This window comes from Ranitomeya imitator, chromosome 6, assembly GCF_032444005.1.
Source record: "Ranitomeya imitator isolate aRanImi1 chromosome 6, aRanImi1.pri, whole genome shotgun sequence".
NCBI classification, from domain to species: Eukaryota; Metazoa; Chordata; class Amphibia; order Anura; family Dendrobatidae; genus Ranitomeya; species Ranitomeya imitator.
Genome location: NC_091287.1, coordinates 23,572,951 through 23,589,639, shown reverse-complemented (window position 1 = coordinate 23,589,639; position 16,689 = coordinate 23,572,951). Strand labels below are relative to the sequence as shown.

The window sequence follows — 16,689 nt, the reverse complement described above, 5'->3', positions numbered from 1 at the left end:
TATAACTACTATAATACTGCTCCTATGTACAAGAATATAACTACTATAATCCTGCCCCCATGTACAAGAATATAACTACTATAATACTGCTCCTATGTACAAGAATATAACTACTATAATACTGCCCCTATGTACAAGAATATAACTACTATAATACTGCTCCCTATGTACAAGAATATAACTACTATAATACTGCTCCTATGTACAAGAATATAACTACTATAATACTGCTCCTATGTACAAGAATATAACTACTATAATACTGCCCCTATGTACAAGAATATAACTACTATAATACTGCCCCCATGTACAGGAATATAACTACTATAATCCTGCCCCCATGTACAAGAATATAACTACTATAATACTGCTCCCTATGTACAAGAATATAACTACTATAATACTGCTCCCTATGTACAAGAATATAACTACTATAATACTGCTCCTATGTACAAGAATATAACTACTATAATACTGCCCCTATGTACAAGAATATAACTACTATAATACTGCTCCTATGTACAAGAATATAACTACTATAATACTGCTCCTATGTACAAGAATATAACTACTATAATACTGCTCCCTATGTACAAGAATATAACTACTATAATACTGCCCCTATGTACAAGAATATAACTACTATAATACTGCTCCCTATGTACAAGAATATAACTACTATAATACTGCTCCTATGTACAAGAATATAACTACTATAATACTGCTCCTATGTACAAGAATATAAGTACTATAATACTGCCCCTATGTACAAGAATATAACTACTATAATACGGCTCCTATGTACAAGAATATAACTACTATAATACTGCCCCTATGTACAAGAATATTACTACTATAATGTTGCCCTTATATGCCAGAATATAACTGCTATAATACTCACCCGTTGTGTGAGAATATAACAGCTATTATACTAAACCTATGTATAAATCTGTATATCTCTGTACATTTGATCCATTCTGTGTAATAATCTGCACATGATATACACTTTCATACATTCTGTGTAAATATGACTTCCTTTAGCACAATCTGATGTGATGATGAATAGTGATTGTGTGTTATGTACGCGGCTCCGGTGACATGTATCGGTCAGCAATGATTATTATGACTCTTGCACACACATTATTGCTCGCTGACATGTTCTCCTGATTATAGTAAACACTTTAGTGACTTCCCACATTTCAGCCACAATTACGAGCTCCTTTTAGACGCAGGACTGTTAATGATTGTTCTTAAAAGAACAGCAAGAAAAAAAATGAATATATTTCCTATGCCTTGTGCAGGTTGTGGTGGGGCTCAGGGATTCTTAGGCCACGTGGACACGTAGATGGAACCTCTGCGGATTTTTCCGCACCTGTTTTGGTAAATCCGCAGATAAACCGCACTGCGGATTACCTGCGGAATTACCGTGGATTTATCGCATTTTCTTTGCGGATTTTGTGTGGATTCCACCTGCGGTTTTACACCTGCGGATTCCCATTATGGAGCAGGTGTAAACCGCTGCGGAATCCGCACAAAGAATTGACATGCTGCGGAATAAACAACGCTACGTTTCCGCAGCATGTGCACAGCCGATTTTGGTTTCCATAGGTTTACATGGTACTGTAAACTCATGGGAAACCGCTGCAGATCGGCTGCGTCAAAACCCCAACGTGTGCACATAGCCGTACACTATGGAATGTGCGCACAAACCCTAAAGGAACACCAATAATATATGTGCTGCACATTCTCCCTTTTATTTTTTTCATCTTATATGTTATATATCTAACAGTTCCAAATGTGGAAATTATGTTGGATTTTTTCTGGTCTCAATTTTTGAAAGTCTAAGGCTATGTGCACACGTTGCGGATTCTCTGCGGATCCGCAGCGTTTTTTGCAGTGCAGAAGCGCTGCAGATCCGCAAGTGATTTACAGTATTATGTAAATCAATGAGAAAAAAAAAACCCACTGTGCTAATGGTGCGGAAACTTCCGTGCAGAAACGCCGCGGATTAAAAGAAGTAGCATGTCACTTCTTTTTTTGTGGATCTGCAGCGTTTTTGTACCCATTCCATTATAGAAATCCGCAGAGGTAAAAAACGCAGGAAATCCACAAAAAATCCGCACAAAATCCGCACAAAAAACGCGACAAATCCGCACCTGAGTTGTCTGCCAAGAGAAGCAGAATCCGCACCAGAAATTCCGCAACGTGTGCACATAGCCTTATACCTCAGATATAGGAAGTATAATATCTGATTACCTACGCAGAAATTTGCAGGGTCAGATGGCACTTCATGCATTAAAGAACATCACATTGTCCCCGAGCAGCAATGTGTCCGTTCGGCTTTATCTGAACTGTGTAACTGAATATATAACTTAGCTGCAATACCAGACTCCGCCATACAGACAAGAGTGGCGCTGTCCCTGCAAGATAAATAAAGGTATTTCTGGAAGTTAGTTTAATCTTCTGAAAACAGCAACTGGACTATGTTTCTGGAATAGGATTAGAGAAGTCGCATCTGGCTCAGCGCAGTCGTAAAGACGACGATAACCTTTATTAGTCCTCTATAAATATATCAATTAATAACCACGGCTCGGCCATTCATCATGTTTTATTTCCATGTGCAAATATGAATTATAATAAAAGCGGTCAGTGTTTCAAGAAAACGCAACATATAAAATGAATCCATGTAGCAGAGACGAAGTGTTTGTCTCCTTTGGAACACGGTTATCGCTACATTGTATCTAAAGGAATAAAAAGGAAACATTGCAAAAAATCTCTTCGTCGTTCTGTGTATGCAGCTCCTATGCCGACCTACAGGTCCTTCTCAAAAAATTAGCATATAGTGTTAAATTTCATTATTTACCATAATGTAATGATTACAATTAAACTTTCATATATTATAGATTCATTATCCACCAACTGAAATTTGTCAGGTCTTTTATTGTTTTAATACTGATGATTTTGGCATACAACTCCTGATAACCCAAAAAACCTGTCTCAATAAATTAGCATATCAAGAAAAGGTTCTCTAAACGACCTATTACCCTAATCTTCTGAATCAACTAATTAACTCTAAACACATGCAAAAGATACCTGAGGCTTTTATAAACTCCCTGCCTGGTTCATTACTCAAAACCCCCATCATGGGTAAGACTAGCGACCTGACAGATGTCAAGAAGGCCATCATTGACACCCTCAAGCAAGAGGGTAAGACCCAGAAAGAAATTTCTCAACAAATAGGCTGTTCCCAGAGTGCTGTATCAAGGCACCTCAATGGTAAGTCTGTTGGAAGGAAACAATGTGGCAGAAAACGCTGTACAACGAGAAGAGGAGACCGGACCCTGAGGAAGATTGTGGAGAAGGACCGATTCCAGACCTTGGGGAACCTGAGGAAGCAGTGGACTGAGTCTGGTGTGGAAACATCCAGAGCCACCGTGCACAGGCGTGTGCAGGAAATGGGCTACAGGTGCCGCATTCCCCAGGTAAAGCCACTTTTGAACCATAAACAGCGGCAGAGGCGCCTGACCTGGGCTACAGAGAAGCAGCACTGGACTGTTGCTAAGTGGTCCCAAGCACTTTTTTCTGATGAAAGCAAATTTTGCATGTCATTCGGAAATCAAGGTGCCAGAGTCTGGAGGAAGACTGGGGAGAAGGAAATGCCAAAATGCCTGAAGTCCAGTGTCAAGTACCCACAGTCAGTGATGGTGTGGGGTGCCATGTCAGCTGCTGGTGTTGGTCCACTGTGTTTCATCAAGGGCAGGGTCAATGCAGCTAGCTATCAGGAGATTTTGGAGCACTTCATGCTTCCATCGGCTGAAATGCTTTATGGAGATGAAGATTTCATTTTTCAGCACGACCTGGCAGCTGCTCACAGTGCCAAAACCACTGGTAAATGGTTTACTGACCATGGTATTACTGTGCTCAATTGGCCTGCCAACTCTCCTGACCTGAACCCCATAGAGAATCTGTGGGATATTGTGAAGAGAAAGTTGAGAGACGCAAGACCCAACACTCTGGATGAGCTTAAGGCCGCTATTGAAGCATCCTGGGCCTCCATAACATCTCAGCAGTGTCACAGGCTGATTGCCTCCATGCCACGCCGCATTGAAGCAGTCATTTCTGCCAAAGGATTCCCCACCAAGTATTGAGTGCATAACTGAACATTATTATTTGTTGGTTTTTTTGTTTGTTATTAAAAAACACTTTTATTTGATTGGATGGGTGAAATATGCTAATTTATTGAGACAGGTTTTTTGGGTTATCAGGAGTTGTATGCCAAAATCATCAGTATTAAAACAATAAAAGACCTGACAAATTTCAGTTGGTGGATAATGAATCTATAATATATGAAAGTTTAATTGTAATCATTACATTATGGTAAATAATGACATTTAACACTATATGCTAATTTTTTGAGAAGGACCTGTATGTCTTAATGGTTACAGACTCAAAAAAAAAGATATGTGTAGATTGGTCGTAAATATGAACATGCACAGGGTACAGTAGAAGTGAACTTGGGTGGTCCGCTCCGCAATTATTAATGGCACAGGGGGGCTCAGCTCACATGAATCCACCTTCTGGAGAACTCATGAAAGAAACCTCAGCCACTAAGAGGTATTTAAAGGGTTAACAGCTAATTTGTGTGCGGCTTGGTGGATGACTCCAATTTATATAATCAGGCATGAAGAGTTGTTAAAGGGATTTTGTTCCTTTGGAGACTTTTTTTTTTTTATATTAAATGCAGGTATATCGGGCTAAAAAAATAATTTTTCAAAATTTGGATTCATTAAAGATTTTGCACCGTTTGGCTTTACAGGATCTTTGTTTCCCTCCACATTAACATGGTCATAAATCAGCTGATAGGAGCTCAGAAAAAGACCTAAAAGAGCTACAAACTCTCTTGAGCTCACTGACCGCCTCTCAGTTAACTCCAGCAATAAACAGAGGCTATAGAAGGCAAATGGTGCAAAATAACCGAATTGTAATTTTTTTTTTTTAGCTCAAAATACAATAATTATCTACGAAATACACAACGGTGTGCTGAATAACAAACTCAGCTCTGCTTCATTCCCATGAATGCTGTAAATGGGGCGAACCGCTGCTTATTCTTACAGAATCCTTCTGTTGCAGGTGATTTACCAGTGGTGCGGATCGACGTGCAACAAGTACGAGCGCTACAAGGCAGCGCAAGTAGCCAACGGAATACGCGACAACGAGAGGAAAGGGCGAGCGGGACTTGTGGTTGTGGAAGAGGGCGGCGAACCCCCAGAACTCACTAAGGTATCGGATAGAGCTTATGTTTTATACATAATAGTAAAAAAAAAAATTATATTTAATTTCAACAAATTGTGTAACTCAGCTCTGATGTGAGATATTTGCACAAAATGTCTCAAATTATTTCACATATAAACCGTCCTGCAATGATTGGTTCCTACATATGAATATAATGTTTCGCATAACTAGAGATGGGGGCGCTGTTTCATTGGTACCTATGGAAAGTATTGGCTCAAGATCGTGCTGAAAAGGGGTACTGCAAGTAATATTAAATTGAAGTACGTTTTGAAGGTAATTCTGGCAAAGAAATAGCAGATCCCTGATTGCAATCTATAAAAAACTGTCTACAGCACAATCTAATATGGAAGGAACCTGTTTTCACTAGAATCGTGACATCCCCTTTAATTGATCTAATTGTGGTACATGCATTATGTCCTAGTTACTCCAGAGTTTTGTGATATATTCAGGGCATTCTGGGTACTTTATTGTTTATTGTACTGGAAAAACCCATCTAGTCTCATCCATATAACCAGAGACATGTGATGATGGCCATTGGTCACGTGATGATCATGCCACAGACGTTTACTCGCATGCTGAGGGTTGTCTGTAACAGATATAGTGTTATGGTTCCATCACTTTTATGTTTCTTACATCCAGCAAGAAGCAACATTCAGCTGAGTGCGGTATTATATCATAAAAAATAATGTGACCGCCCTTACAGAACAGAGCTCTATAGTGTGACCGCCCTTACAGTACAAAGCTCTATAATGTGATCGCTCTTACAGTACAGAGCTCTATAGTGTGACCGCCCTTACAGTACAGAGCTCTATAATGTGACCGCTCCTACAGTACAGAGCTCTATAATGTGATCGCTCTTACAGTACAGAGCTCTATAGTGTGACCGCCCTTACAGAACAGAGCTCTATAGTGTGACCGCTCCTACAGTACAGAGCTCTATAGTGTGACCGCCCTTACAGTACAGAGCTCTATAATGTGACCGCTCCTACAGTACAGAGCTCTATAGTGTGACCGCTCTTACAGTACAGAGCTCTATAGTGTGACCGCTCTTACAGTACATAGCTCTATAGTGTGACCGCTCTTACAGTACAGAGCTCTATAGTGTGACCGCTCTTACAGTACAGAGCTCTATAGTGTGACCGCCCTTACAGAACAGAGCTCTATAGTGTGATCGCTCCTACAGTACAGAGCTCTATAGTGTGACCGCTCTTACAGTACAAAGCTCTATAGTGTGACAGCTCTTACAGTACAGAGCTCTATAGTGTCACGGCTCTTACAGTACAGAGCTCTATACTGTGACCGCTCTTACAGTACAGAGCTCTATAGTGTGACAGCTCTTACAGCACAGAGCTCTATAGTGTGACCGCCCTTATAGTACAGAGCTCTATAGTGTGACCGCCCTTACAGTACAGAGCTCTATAGTGTGACCGCTCTTACAGTACAGAGCTCTATAGTGTGACCGCTCTTACAGTACAGAGCTCTATAGTGTGACCGCTCTTACAGTACAGAGCTCTATAGTGTGACCGCTCTTACAGTACAGAGCTCTATAGTGTGACCGCTCTTACAGTACAGAGCTCTATAGTGTGACCGCTGTTACAGTACAGAGCTCTATAGTGTGACCGCTCCTACAGTACAGAGCTCTATAGTGTGACCGCTCTTACAGTACAAAGCTCTATAGTGTGACCGCCCTTACAGTACAGAGCTCTATAGTGTGACCGCTCTTACAGTACAGAGCTCTATAGTGTGACCGCTCTTACAGTACAGAGCTCTATAGTGTGACCGCTCTTACAGTACAGAGCTCTATAGTGTGACCGCTCTTACAGTACAGAGCACTATAGTGTGACCGCTCTTACAGTACAGAGCTCTATAGTGTGACCGCTCTTACAGTACAGAGCTCTATAGTGTGACCGCTCTTACAGCACAGAGCTCTATAATGTGACCGCTCTTACAGTACAGAGTTCTATAGTGTGACCGCTCTTACAGTACAGAGCTCTATAGTGTGACAGCTCTTACAGCACAGAGCTCTATAATGTGACCGCTCTTACAGTACACAGCTCTATAGTGTGACCGCTCTTACAGCACAGAGCTCTATAATGTGATCGCTCTTACAGTACAGAGCTCTATAGTGTGACCGCTCTTACAGTACAGAGCTCTATAGTGTGACCGCTCTTACAGTACAGAGCTCTATAGTGTGACCGCTCTTACATTACAGAGCTGTATAGTGTGACCGCTCTTACCGTACAGAGCTCTATAGTGTGACCGCTCTTACAGTACAAAGCTCTATAGTGTGACAGCTCTTACAGTACAGAGCTCTATAGTGTCACGGCTCTTACAGTACAGAGCTCTATACTGTGACCGCTCTTACAGTACAGAGCTCTATAGTGTGACAGCTCTTACAGCACAGAGCTCTATAGTGTGACCGCCCTTATAGTACAGAGCTCTATAGTGTGACCGCCCTTATAGTACAGAGCTCTATAGTGTGACCGCTCTTACAGTACAGAGCTCTATAGTGTGACCGCTCTTACAGTACAGAGCTCTATAGTGTGACCGCTCTTACAGTACAGAGCTCTATAGTGTGACCGCTCTTACAGTACAGAGCTCTATAGTGTGACCGCTCTTACAGTACAGAGCTCTATAGTGTGACCGCTGTTACAGTACAGAGCTCTATAGTGTGACCGCTCTTACATTACAGAGCTCTATAGTGTGACCGCTCTTACAGTACAGAGCTCTATAGTGTGACCGCTCTTACAGTACAGAGCTCTATAGTGTGACCGCTCTTACAGTACAGAGCTCTATAGTGTGACCGCTCCTACAGTACAGAGCTCTATAGTGTGACTGGTCTTACAGTACAGAGCTCTATAGTGTGACTGGTCTTACAGTACAGAGCTCTATAGTGTGACCGCTCCTACAGTACAGAGCTCTATAGTGTGACCGCTCTTACAGTACAGAGCTCTATAATGTGACCGCTCTTACAGTACAGAGCTCTATAGTGTGACCGCTCTTACAGTACAGAGCTCTATAGTGTGACCGCCCTTACAGTACAGAGCTCTATAGTGTGATCGCTCTTACAGTACAGAGCTCTATAGTGTGACCGCTCTTACAGTACAGAGCTCTATAGTGTGACCGCTCTTACAGTACAGAGCTCTATAGTGTGACCGCTCTTACAGTACAGAGCTCTATAGTGTGACCGCTCCTACAGTACAGAGCTCTATAGTGTGACCGCCCTTACAGTACAGAGCTCTATAGTGTGATCGCTCTTACAGTACAGAGCTCTATAGTGTGACCGCTCTTACAGTACAGAGCTCTATAGTGTGACCGCTCTTACGGTACAGAGCTCTATAATGTGACCGCTCTTACAGTACAGAGCTCTATAGTGTGACCGCTCTTACAGTACAGAGCTCTATAGTGTGACCGCTCTTACAGTACAGAGCTCTATAGTGTGACCGCTCTTACAGTACAGAGCTCTATAGTGTGACCGCTCTTACTGTAAAGACGATCTGCATGTGTTTTGATGTGTAGGACTCTGAGATCTTCCAGTGGTGACCTTTCTCCATAGAAGTCTTTGATATGGGGGATATGGACGCCCTTCGTTTCTCGCACAGTCATCACATAATCTGTAGAGCAGGCGTCGGTCACATCTTGTATTTTCTGCAATTTTACACCACGTTAGAGGAAGATTTCCCAGCGTCTGTGCAGCGACCACATCCTCATGTCTCACGACATCTACAAGTCACCAGTCTGGTTATTCCTCCTCTCATGGGAACAAGCTATTGTGTTATGGAAACCATTAACAAGCTCCTGTTGATGGATCCATAATTGTTATTATGTATCTTTATTGCTTTATGTGCTCAGTGGTGTCGTGTGGTGAGGAATCTGACTACCTACAAGGCTTTTTCCTATATATCATACCCTATAGATTTTCTAAGAAAGGTCTCCGCCATTTCTGTCTCCATATGGTGGTCTCTGATCTGTGGCTTCCCAGGTAATGGGGTTGACTCGACCTTTGCTCCATTCATTATCCATGAGACTGAGTGAAATAGTGGAGTCCTGAACTGGGCTATTACTGACAGTCCCATTGAGAATGAATGAACCGGAGGCCGAGCATGAGCATCTCCATTCATGGTGGAGCTCTGCAGAGCGCGGTTCCCAGGTTCCAGAGGTCTACTCTCTGTGATGGATGGAGATTCCAGAAGTCAGACCCCCAGTAATTTGTTACCGCACCCTAATAGATAAGGGACAACCCATATAATATAACAGTGCATTGAGCAACTATTGAGCACCAATACATCTGTACTGAGTACAAGTGAATTGGTACTGTGCAGATACAATGTAATTATCATTACATAACAGTATACAAATAATTACAAGTATTATAAATAATGTATAGATAAAAGGTGCTACAGGGTATGTACAATGTAAGAATGCTGAGAACCACACAACACATAGATAAGGAGAGGTACTGTGCGGTCATACTATATACAGTACAGACCAAAAGTTTGGACACACCTTCTCATTTAAAGATTTTTCTGTATTTTCACTACTATGACAATTGTACATTCACACTGAAGGCATCAAAACTATGAATTAACACATGTGGAATTATATACTTAACAAAAAAGTGTGAAACAACTGAAATTATGTCTTATGTTCTAGGTTCTTCACAGTAGCCACCTTTTGCTTTGATGACTGCTTTGCACACTCTTGGCATTCTCTTGATGAGCTTCAAGAGGTAGTCACCGGGAATGGCCTTCTAACAATCGTGAAGGAGTTCCCAGAGATGCTTAGCACTTGTTGGCCCTTTTGCCTTCACTCTGCGGTCCAGCTCACCCCAAACCATCTCGATTGGGTTCAGGTCTGGTGACTGTGGAGGCCAGGTCATCTAGTGTAGCACCCCATCACTCTCCTTCTTGGTCTAATAGCCCTTATACAGCCTGGAGGTGTGTTTGGGGTCATTGTCCTGTTGAAAAATAAATGATGGTCCAACTAAACGCGAACCGGATGGAATAGCATGCCGCTGCAAGATGCTGTGGTAGCCATGCTGGTTCAGTATGCCTTCAATTTTGAATAAATCCCCAACAGTGTCACCAGCAAAGCCCCCCCCCCACACCATCACACCTCCTCCTCGCTTCACGGTGGGAACCAGGCATGTAGAGTCCACCCGTTCACCTTTTCTGCGTCGCACAAAGACACGATGGTTGGACTCATCAGACGAAAAGCACAGATTTCCACTGGTCTAATGTCCATTCCTTGTGTTCTTTAGCCCAAACAAGTCTCTTCTGCTTGTTGCCTGTTCTTAGCAGTGGTTTCCTAGCAGCTATTTTACCATGAAGTCCTGCTGCACAAAGTCTCCTCTTAACAGTTGTTGTAGAGATGTGTCTGCTGCTAGAACTGTGTGGCATTGACCTGGTCTCTAATCTGAGCTGCTGTTAACCTGCGATTTCTGAGGCTGGTGACTCTGATAAACTTATCCTCAGAAGCAGAGGTGACTCTTGGTCTTCCTTTCCTGGGGCGGTCCTCATGTGAGCCAGTTTCTTTGTAGCACTTGATGGTTTTTTCCCACTGCACTTGGGGACACTTTCAAAGTTTTCCCAATTTTTCGGACTGACTGACCTTCATTTCTTAAAGTAATGATGATGGCCTCTCATTTTTCTATTCAGTAGGACTATCAGCTGTGTATCCACCAGACTTCAGCACAACACAACTGATGGTCCCCACCCCATTTATAAGGCAAGAAATCCCACTTATTAAACCTGACAGGGCACACCTGTGAAGTGGAAACCATTCCCGCTGACTACCTCTTGAAGCTCATCAAGAGAATGCCAAGAGTGTGCAAAGCAGTCATCAAAGCAAAAGGTGGCTACTTTGAAGAACCTAGAATATAAGACATAATTTCAGTTATTTCACACTTTTTTGTTAAGCATATAATTCCACATGTGTTAATTCATAGTTTTGATGCCTTCAGTGTTAATGTACAATTTTCATAGTCGTGAAAATACAGAAAAATCTTTAAATGAGAAGGTGTGTCCAAACTTTTGGTCTGTACTGTAGAAGGTAAGTACTCTACAGAGAAGTGGTACTGTGCGGTCACATTATTTTGGAAGATCTCTATAATGAGAAGTTGTACTGTGCAGCATCCTCCAATGTTAATGGCCTTGGTTCGGCGGCTGCGATACATGACGAGTCGTTTGTCTTATGACACATATTTGTGTAAATACATATTAGTAAATGTTCACGCCCGGCCCTGCAGCTGCAGTAAATGCTCTGCATAGATGAGGAGTTAACCCCTTAAGGACACAGACGATCTTGAGCCTTCAGGATGCCACTACATGAATGGTAAACAGGCTCCACTTTTTGGAGCAATTCTCTACCATACACCCGGGGCGATGCCACTGAGAGGCTATGGGCTTGGGTACTTGGTACTGAGCAGCGGGGCTTGCTCACCCCGTCTCTCCTGGGTGAGGCCGATCATGCCTTCACATACAGGTTTTATTGCTCGTAGTGCAATTCCTAAATGGCCTGCAGCTCCAGCAGCCGTGAACTACAACTCCCAGCAACTGATCTTGCTTGTGCTTGGGTTTGAGGTCCTGCCGTACTTCGGAGCTGCCCCTGACTACGACTGCTTGTGGGAAAGGCACGTCTGTGTTGCTCTCACATTGCAGAAGAACAGTATACAGGATGATCATTGAGGACATAAATGGAGGAATTATCTGCCAACTGTTAATATGGACCTCAGTGTAACACCAGGCATCGACGCGCGTTAGTGACCCCTGCCATTCGCCACTTATACCCCACTGTAGGAAATGGCGCAGTGCTATGACTACAATGATTGCAATTATTAATAATATCAAATCGGTGGGAGTCTGACATCCATCACCCCACTGATCAGCTCCTATTGAAGTGCATAGGAACTGGGCTGCAGTACTCAAGAATGACCACTACATAGTGTACGGCACTGTGCCATCCGGCTTTGCTAACTGTTTACATCCAGTTGCTTTTGGGGCCGATAATCGCTGATTGATGACCCGCAAAGAAATAAACCTTCATACGGCTGTGCTGATGGTAAAATAAAAAAAAGTTATGGCTCCGGGAAATAAAGAAAATGTAAAAAATTGTCTGTGTCCTTAATATATTATCTTGGGTGATATATGGAGGAATCGATGGTAATCGCCCTGGTGGTCTAGGGTGATGGAAACTTTAATATCAGCAATGCTTGTGGTTTAGGACATCCTGGTCATCCTAGGGAAGGACCATCTAAAGTGTGAAGGAATACAGAATATTTCTGTGGAATTGTAGTGTATCGATTGCAGGAGGCGCTTTCATTATGGACATGGGAACCCAGGAGTGTTTACCTTTCAGGCGGACGTCGGGGCGGCCTCTGTCACATTGTTTGACTTGCTCCTGTTTCGAGCCGACTGCTAATATGTGCGCTGTGCTGGAAAACTCCCATAATCAATATTAGGCACCATTAAGCTGAGTAAACTGCCCAACAAGGATAAGACGACTAAATCTGTCCCTACACAGGACCAGCGCCTAAAGTACCCGGATGGTGACGCCTCTCTAGGGCTGAGACCCCCATGTATAAGTGCAAGAGGAAAAGATGGCGGCCCCTGCTTCTAACCTCCATCATAGGAAAGAGAAACGGTTCAAAACAGAAAACAAAACACAAAAAGTATACAGAATTGTAATAATAAACACATGGAAGGACCGAGTGGACAGACGTCAGGACCTCAGCATGACATGGTCCCCTCCTGGTCAACCGACAGTGTCGGAATCAAAAACCAAAAAATTTTCACATCTGTTGAGAAAAAAATTCAAATTTTTCCTCTTTTTAAAGCTCGCGTTCCTTCAAGTGCTAAGGGTACGGATTATTGTGCACCCTCTCCACAATAGAAGTGACCCAACCTATTCCCAAAACCTCCAAACTGGAAGGACCTGAAAGGTGCAGAGACCAGTGGTCTCCTGTAGGCAAAGAGGACCCGCCTGTGCTCAAAAAGTGAAGGGGAGCAAAACTGGATTGAGAAACGGAACATCCGTATGGTCACCACCCTAAAGGCCACCATACTCATTAATTGAATGCTAGTTAATCTCACTGATTATCCATTTGTATGGGGGCTTCCCCCATAGTCTAAGTGGGAAATTTATAAAATGGCTCCCTGAAAATTCCCTGCAAAAATTACATGAGAACCCGTTGACTTCTCACATTGTCATGTGCCATCTGTCACTAATGCATTCGCCTAATCTAAGGAATTATCTAAAAAAGCATCCGATAGACCTTTCCAGTATTGCGCCTAGAACTAGTAGTGGACTCGGGAGAGGAATTAGTATGTCTAAGTGGCCATGTTTTTTTTGCCACAATTTTCCATTAACTTAAAAAAAATCAAATTAAAATTTTTTATTACATTAATAAACCTAATATAAGCGCATTATGTGAACTCAGTCTAAAGTTTATTAAATCTTCTACCATTAACTCCAAGCTGACCACTTGCTCTAGGTGTAGTTCAAGTAAATGCTACTGGATGCTTTCTGTATGTACTGAGCTCCCTCTAGTGGTGGCTGTATAAATCTGTATGTAGTGAGCTCCCCCTAGTGGTGACTGTATAGATCTGTATGTAGTGAGCTCCCCCTAGTGGTGACTGTATAAATCTGTATGTAGTGAGCTCCCCCTAGTGGTGACTGTATAAATCTGTATGTAGTGAGCTCCCCCTAGTGGTGACTGTATAAATCTGTATGTAGTGAGCTCCCCCTCGTGGTGGCTGTATAAATCTGTATGTAGTGAGCTCCTCCTAGTGGTGGCTGTATAAATCTGTATGTAGTGAGCTTCCCCTAGTGGTGGCTATATAAATCTGTATGTAATGAGCTCCCTCTATGGTGGCTGTATAAATCTGTATGTAGTGAGCTTCCCCTAGTGGTGGCTGTATAAATCTGTAAGTAGTGAGCTCCCTCTAGTGGTGGCTGTATAAATCTGTAGGTAGTGAGCTCCCTCTAGTGGTGGCTGTATAAATCTGTATGTAGTGAGCTCCCTCTAGTGGTGGCTGTATAAATCTGTATGTAGTGAGCTCCCTCTAGTGGTGGCTGTATAAATCTGTATGTAGTGCTCTCCCACTAGTGGTGGCTGTATAAATCTGTATGTAGTGAGCTCCCTCTAGTGGTGGCTGTATAAATCTGTATGTAGTGAGCTTCCCCTAGTGGTGACTGTATAAATCTGTATGTAGTGAGCTTCCCCTAGTGGTGGCTGTATAAATCTGTAGGTAGTGAGCTCCCTCTAGTGGTGGCTGTATAAATCTGTATGTAGTGAGCTCCCTCTAGTGGTGGCTGTATAAATCTGTATGTAGTGAGCTTCCCCTAGTGGTGGCTGTATAAATCTGTATGTAGTGAGCTTCCCCTAGTGGTGGCTGTATAAATCTGTAGGTAGTGAGCTCCCTCTAGTGGTGGCTGTATAAATCTGTATGTAGTGAGCTCCCCCTAGTGGTGGCTGTATAAATCTGTATGTAGTGAGCTCCCCCTAGTGGTGGCTATATAAATCTGTATGTAGTGCTCTCCCACTAGTGGTGGCTGTATAATTCTGTATTTAGTGCGCTGCCCCTAGGGGTGACTGTGTAAATCTGTATTTGGTGAGCTTCCTCTAGTGATGACTATATAATTCTGTATGTAATAAGCTCCTCCTAGTGGAGGCTGTATAAATCTGCAAATAGTGTGTTCCCCCTAGTGATGACTGTTTAAATCTGTAAATAGTGTATTCCCCCTAGTGGTGGCTGTAAATATCGTAGTGTAGGACCACCAACCCCTAAGAGCCCTAGAGCAGCAGCTTTCTTCGAAGGTCTCCACAATTTACACATATCTCTGAATCATCCCAAAATACAGAGGAAAGAGAAGGATGTAGGAGAGCAGATACCTGATAATGTTATGATGTATTATTTAACTCTTTTCAGGTTTTGGGGAAGAAGCCGAGTCTGCCGGAGGGAGATGACAATGATGAGGTCGCAGATGTTACAAACAGGAAGATGGCGAAACTCTATATGGTAAGAAAGAGTTATCGGTACTTTGATTTCGGGTGAAACAAGTGTTATTTGGGTACATAGCAGTTCACTATAGGTCTCTCCTTTAATTGTCTGCATCCCCTTAAGGCACAACTGGACTGTTGCTACAGTTTATTTTAGGGGCTCCTTTAACAGTGGAGTTAGGTCTTCAGGTTGTCAGGCCCCATAGCAGTTCCTATGCCTTCTACTCTCGTAGTTATATTATTCTTGGTGACATGTTATAATGTAACATTGGTGGAAGTTTTGGGAGTCTATAAACCCTGTGGCACCTGAGTAATGTCAATCATTGCCAGCTCCCCCTAGTGGTGGGACAGTGCAGTACCAATAGCTTTACCACTGCTACCTACACCACAATTTCAGTTTCATCTGGTAGGATTGATTGATGACTAGGGGCGTGACCTCCATCTGTAATACTTAGGGACAATTGGGTAATCTGCCACCTTTAATAACTGAGGTCAGTAATGTTTCTTGGTGGGGTTTTCAGAAGGTTTGAGGTTCCCCAGAAGGAAGAAGTGTGTGTGTCTCCCTGTACTAGATAATCTCTAACATGTATAAAGGGCTGAACAATTATTATGCAAATTATGAAATCTGTAACCAATCAGAGGTGCCAAGAATACTCGGGGGCAGGAGAAAGTCTCCCTTATATGGGCGTCTTGTAGATGCAAGTTAAAGGGCAACGTATCTTGATGACCAATGTTCTTTACTACGGAATGTGTAAAATTAGAAATTACCCAGAATTCTGTATTTCTTCTATGTTACTTTAGAAGAAATCTTCTATAAAACTGAAATTGCTTCATGGACTGGAAAACCCCCAATTCATTAGCCTTAAATAATAGCACATGGCGACGGCAAAGCTTTTGTTCTAAAACATGTTACAATATCCCATGCCAGCGACAGAAGGGGGTGCGGAGGGTCCGAGCCATACCGACAAAAGAATTCAGGGGAGGGGTCTGCATGCACTAATTGTGGACCATTTGTTCCCCCTGCAATGAGCTCAGGGGGGTTGGGGCGACCAGGAAAATGAAAAAAAAAAAAAGCCAAAAAATGCTCAGGAAACTAATGAAAAAAATGACACAAAAGGAAAATAAAAAAAGTCCAACGTGCCAGGAGGAAACAAAAACAGCAAAGTTTACAGAAGTGTCTTCAGCTTGCTGGTTCACCCGAGGTTAAAGGACGCTGTGTGAACATAGCCTAAAGGTGCTCAGTACTTTGCAACGGACGCTGTTTTCAACGTTTGTCAGCACTAACGCTTCAAAAAACCATTGGCGTTTTATATATTTTTAAATGAATGTACAAAAAAAGCCAAAAATCAATTAAAAATAAAGCTGAAACGATATTCGCCCCGTAGGAAAAAAAAAAT

At 42.5% G+C, this 16,689-nt stretch overlaps 1 protein-coding gene across 1 annotated transcript in view; it reads left to right on the top strand.

Annotated features, from left to right (window-relative positions):
* Window positions 1–16,689, top strand: part of SCIN (scinderin) — a 113,870-nt gene that overhangs the window by 39,803 nt on the left and 57,378 nt on the right. Inside the window, exons 4-5 of the mRNA XM_069729318.1 lie at window positions 5,131–5,280; window positions 15,222–15,311. Coding sequence (XP_069585419.1) covers window positions 5,131–5,280; window positions 15,222–15,311 — 240 coding nt within the window. The remainder of the gene's footprint in view (window positions 1–5,130; window positions 5,281–15,221; window positions 15,312–16,689) is intronic.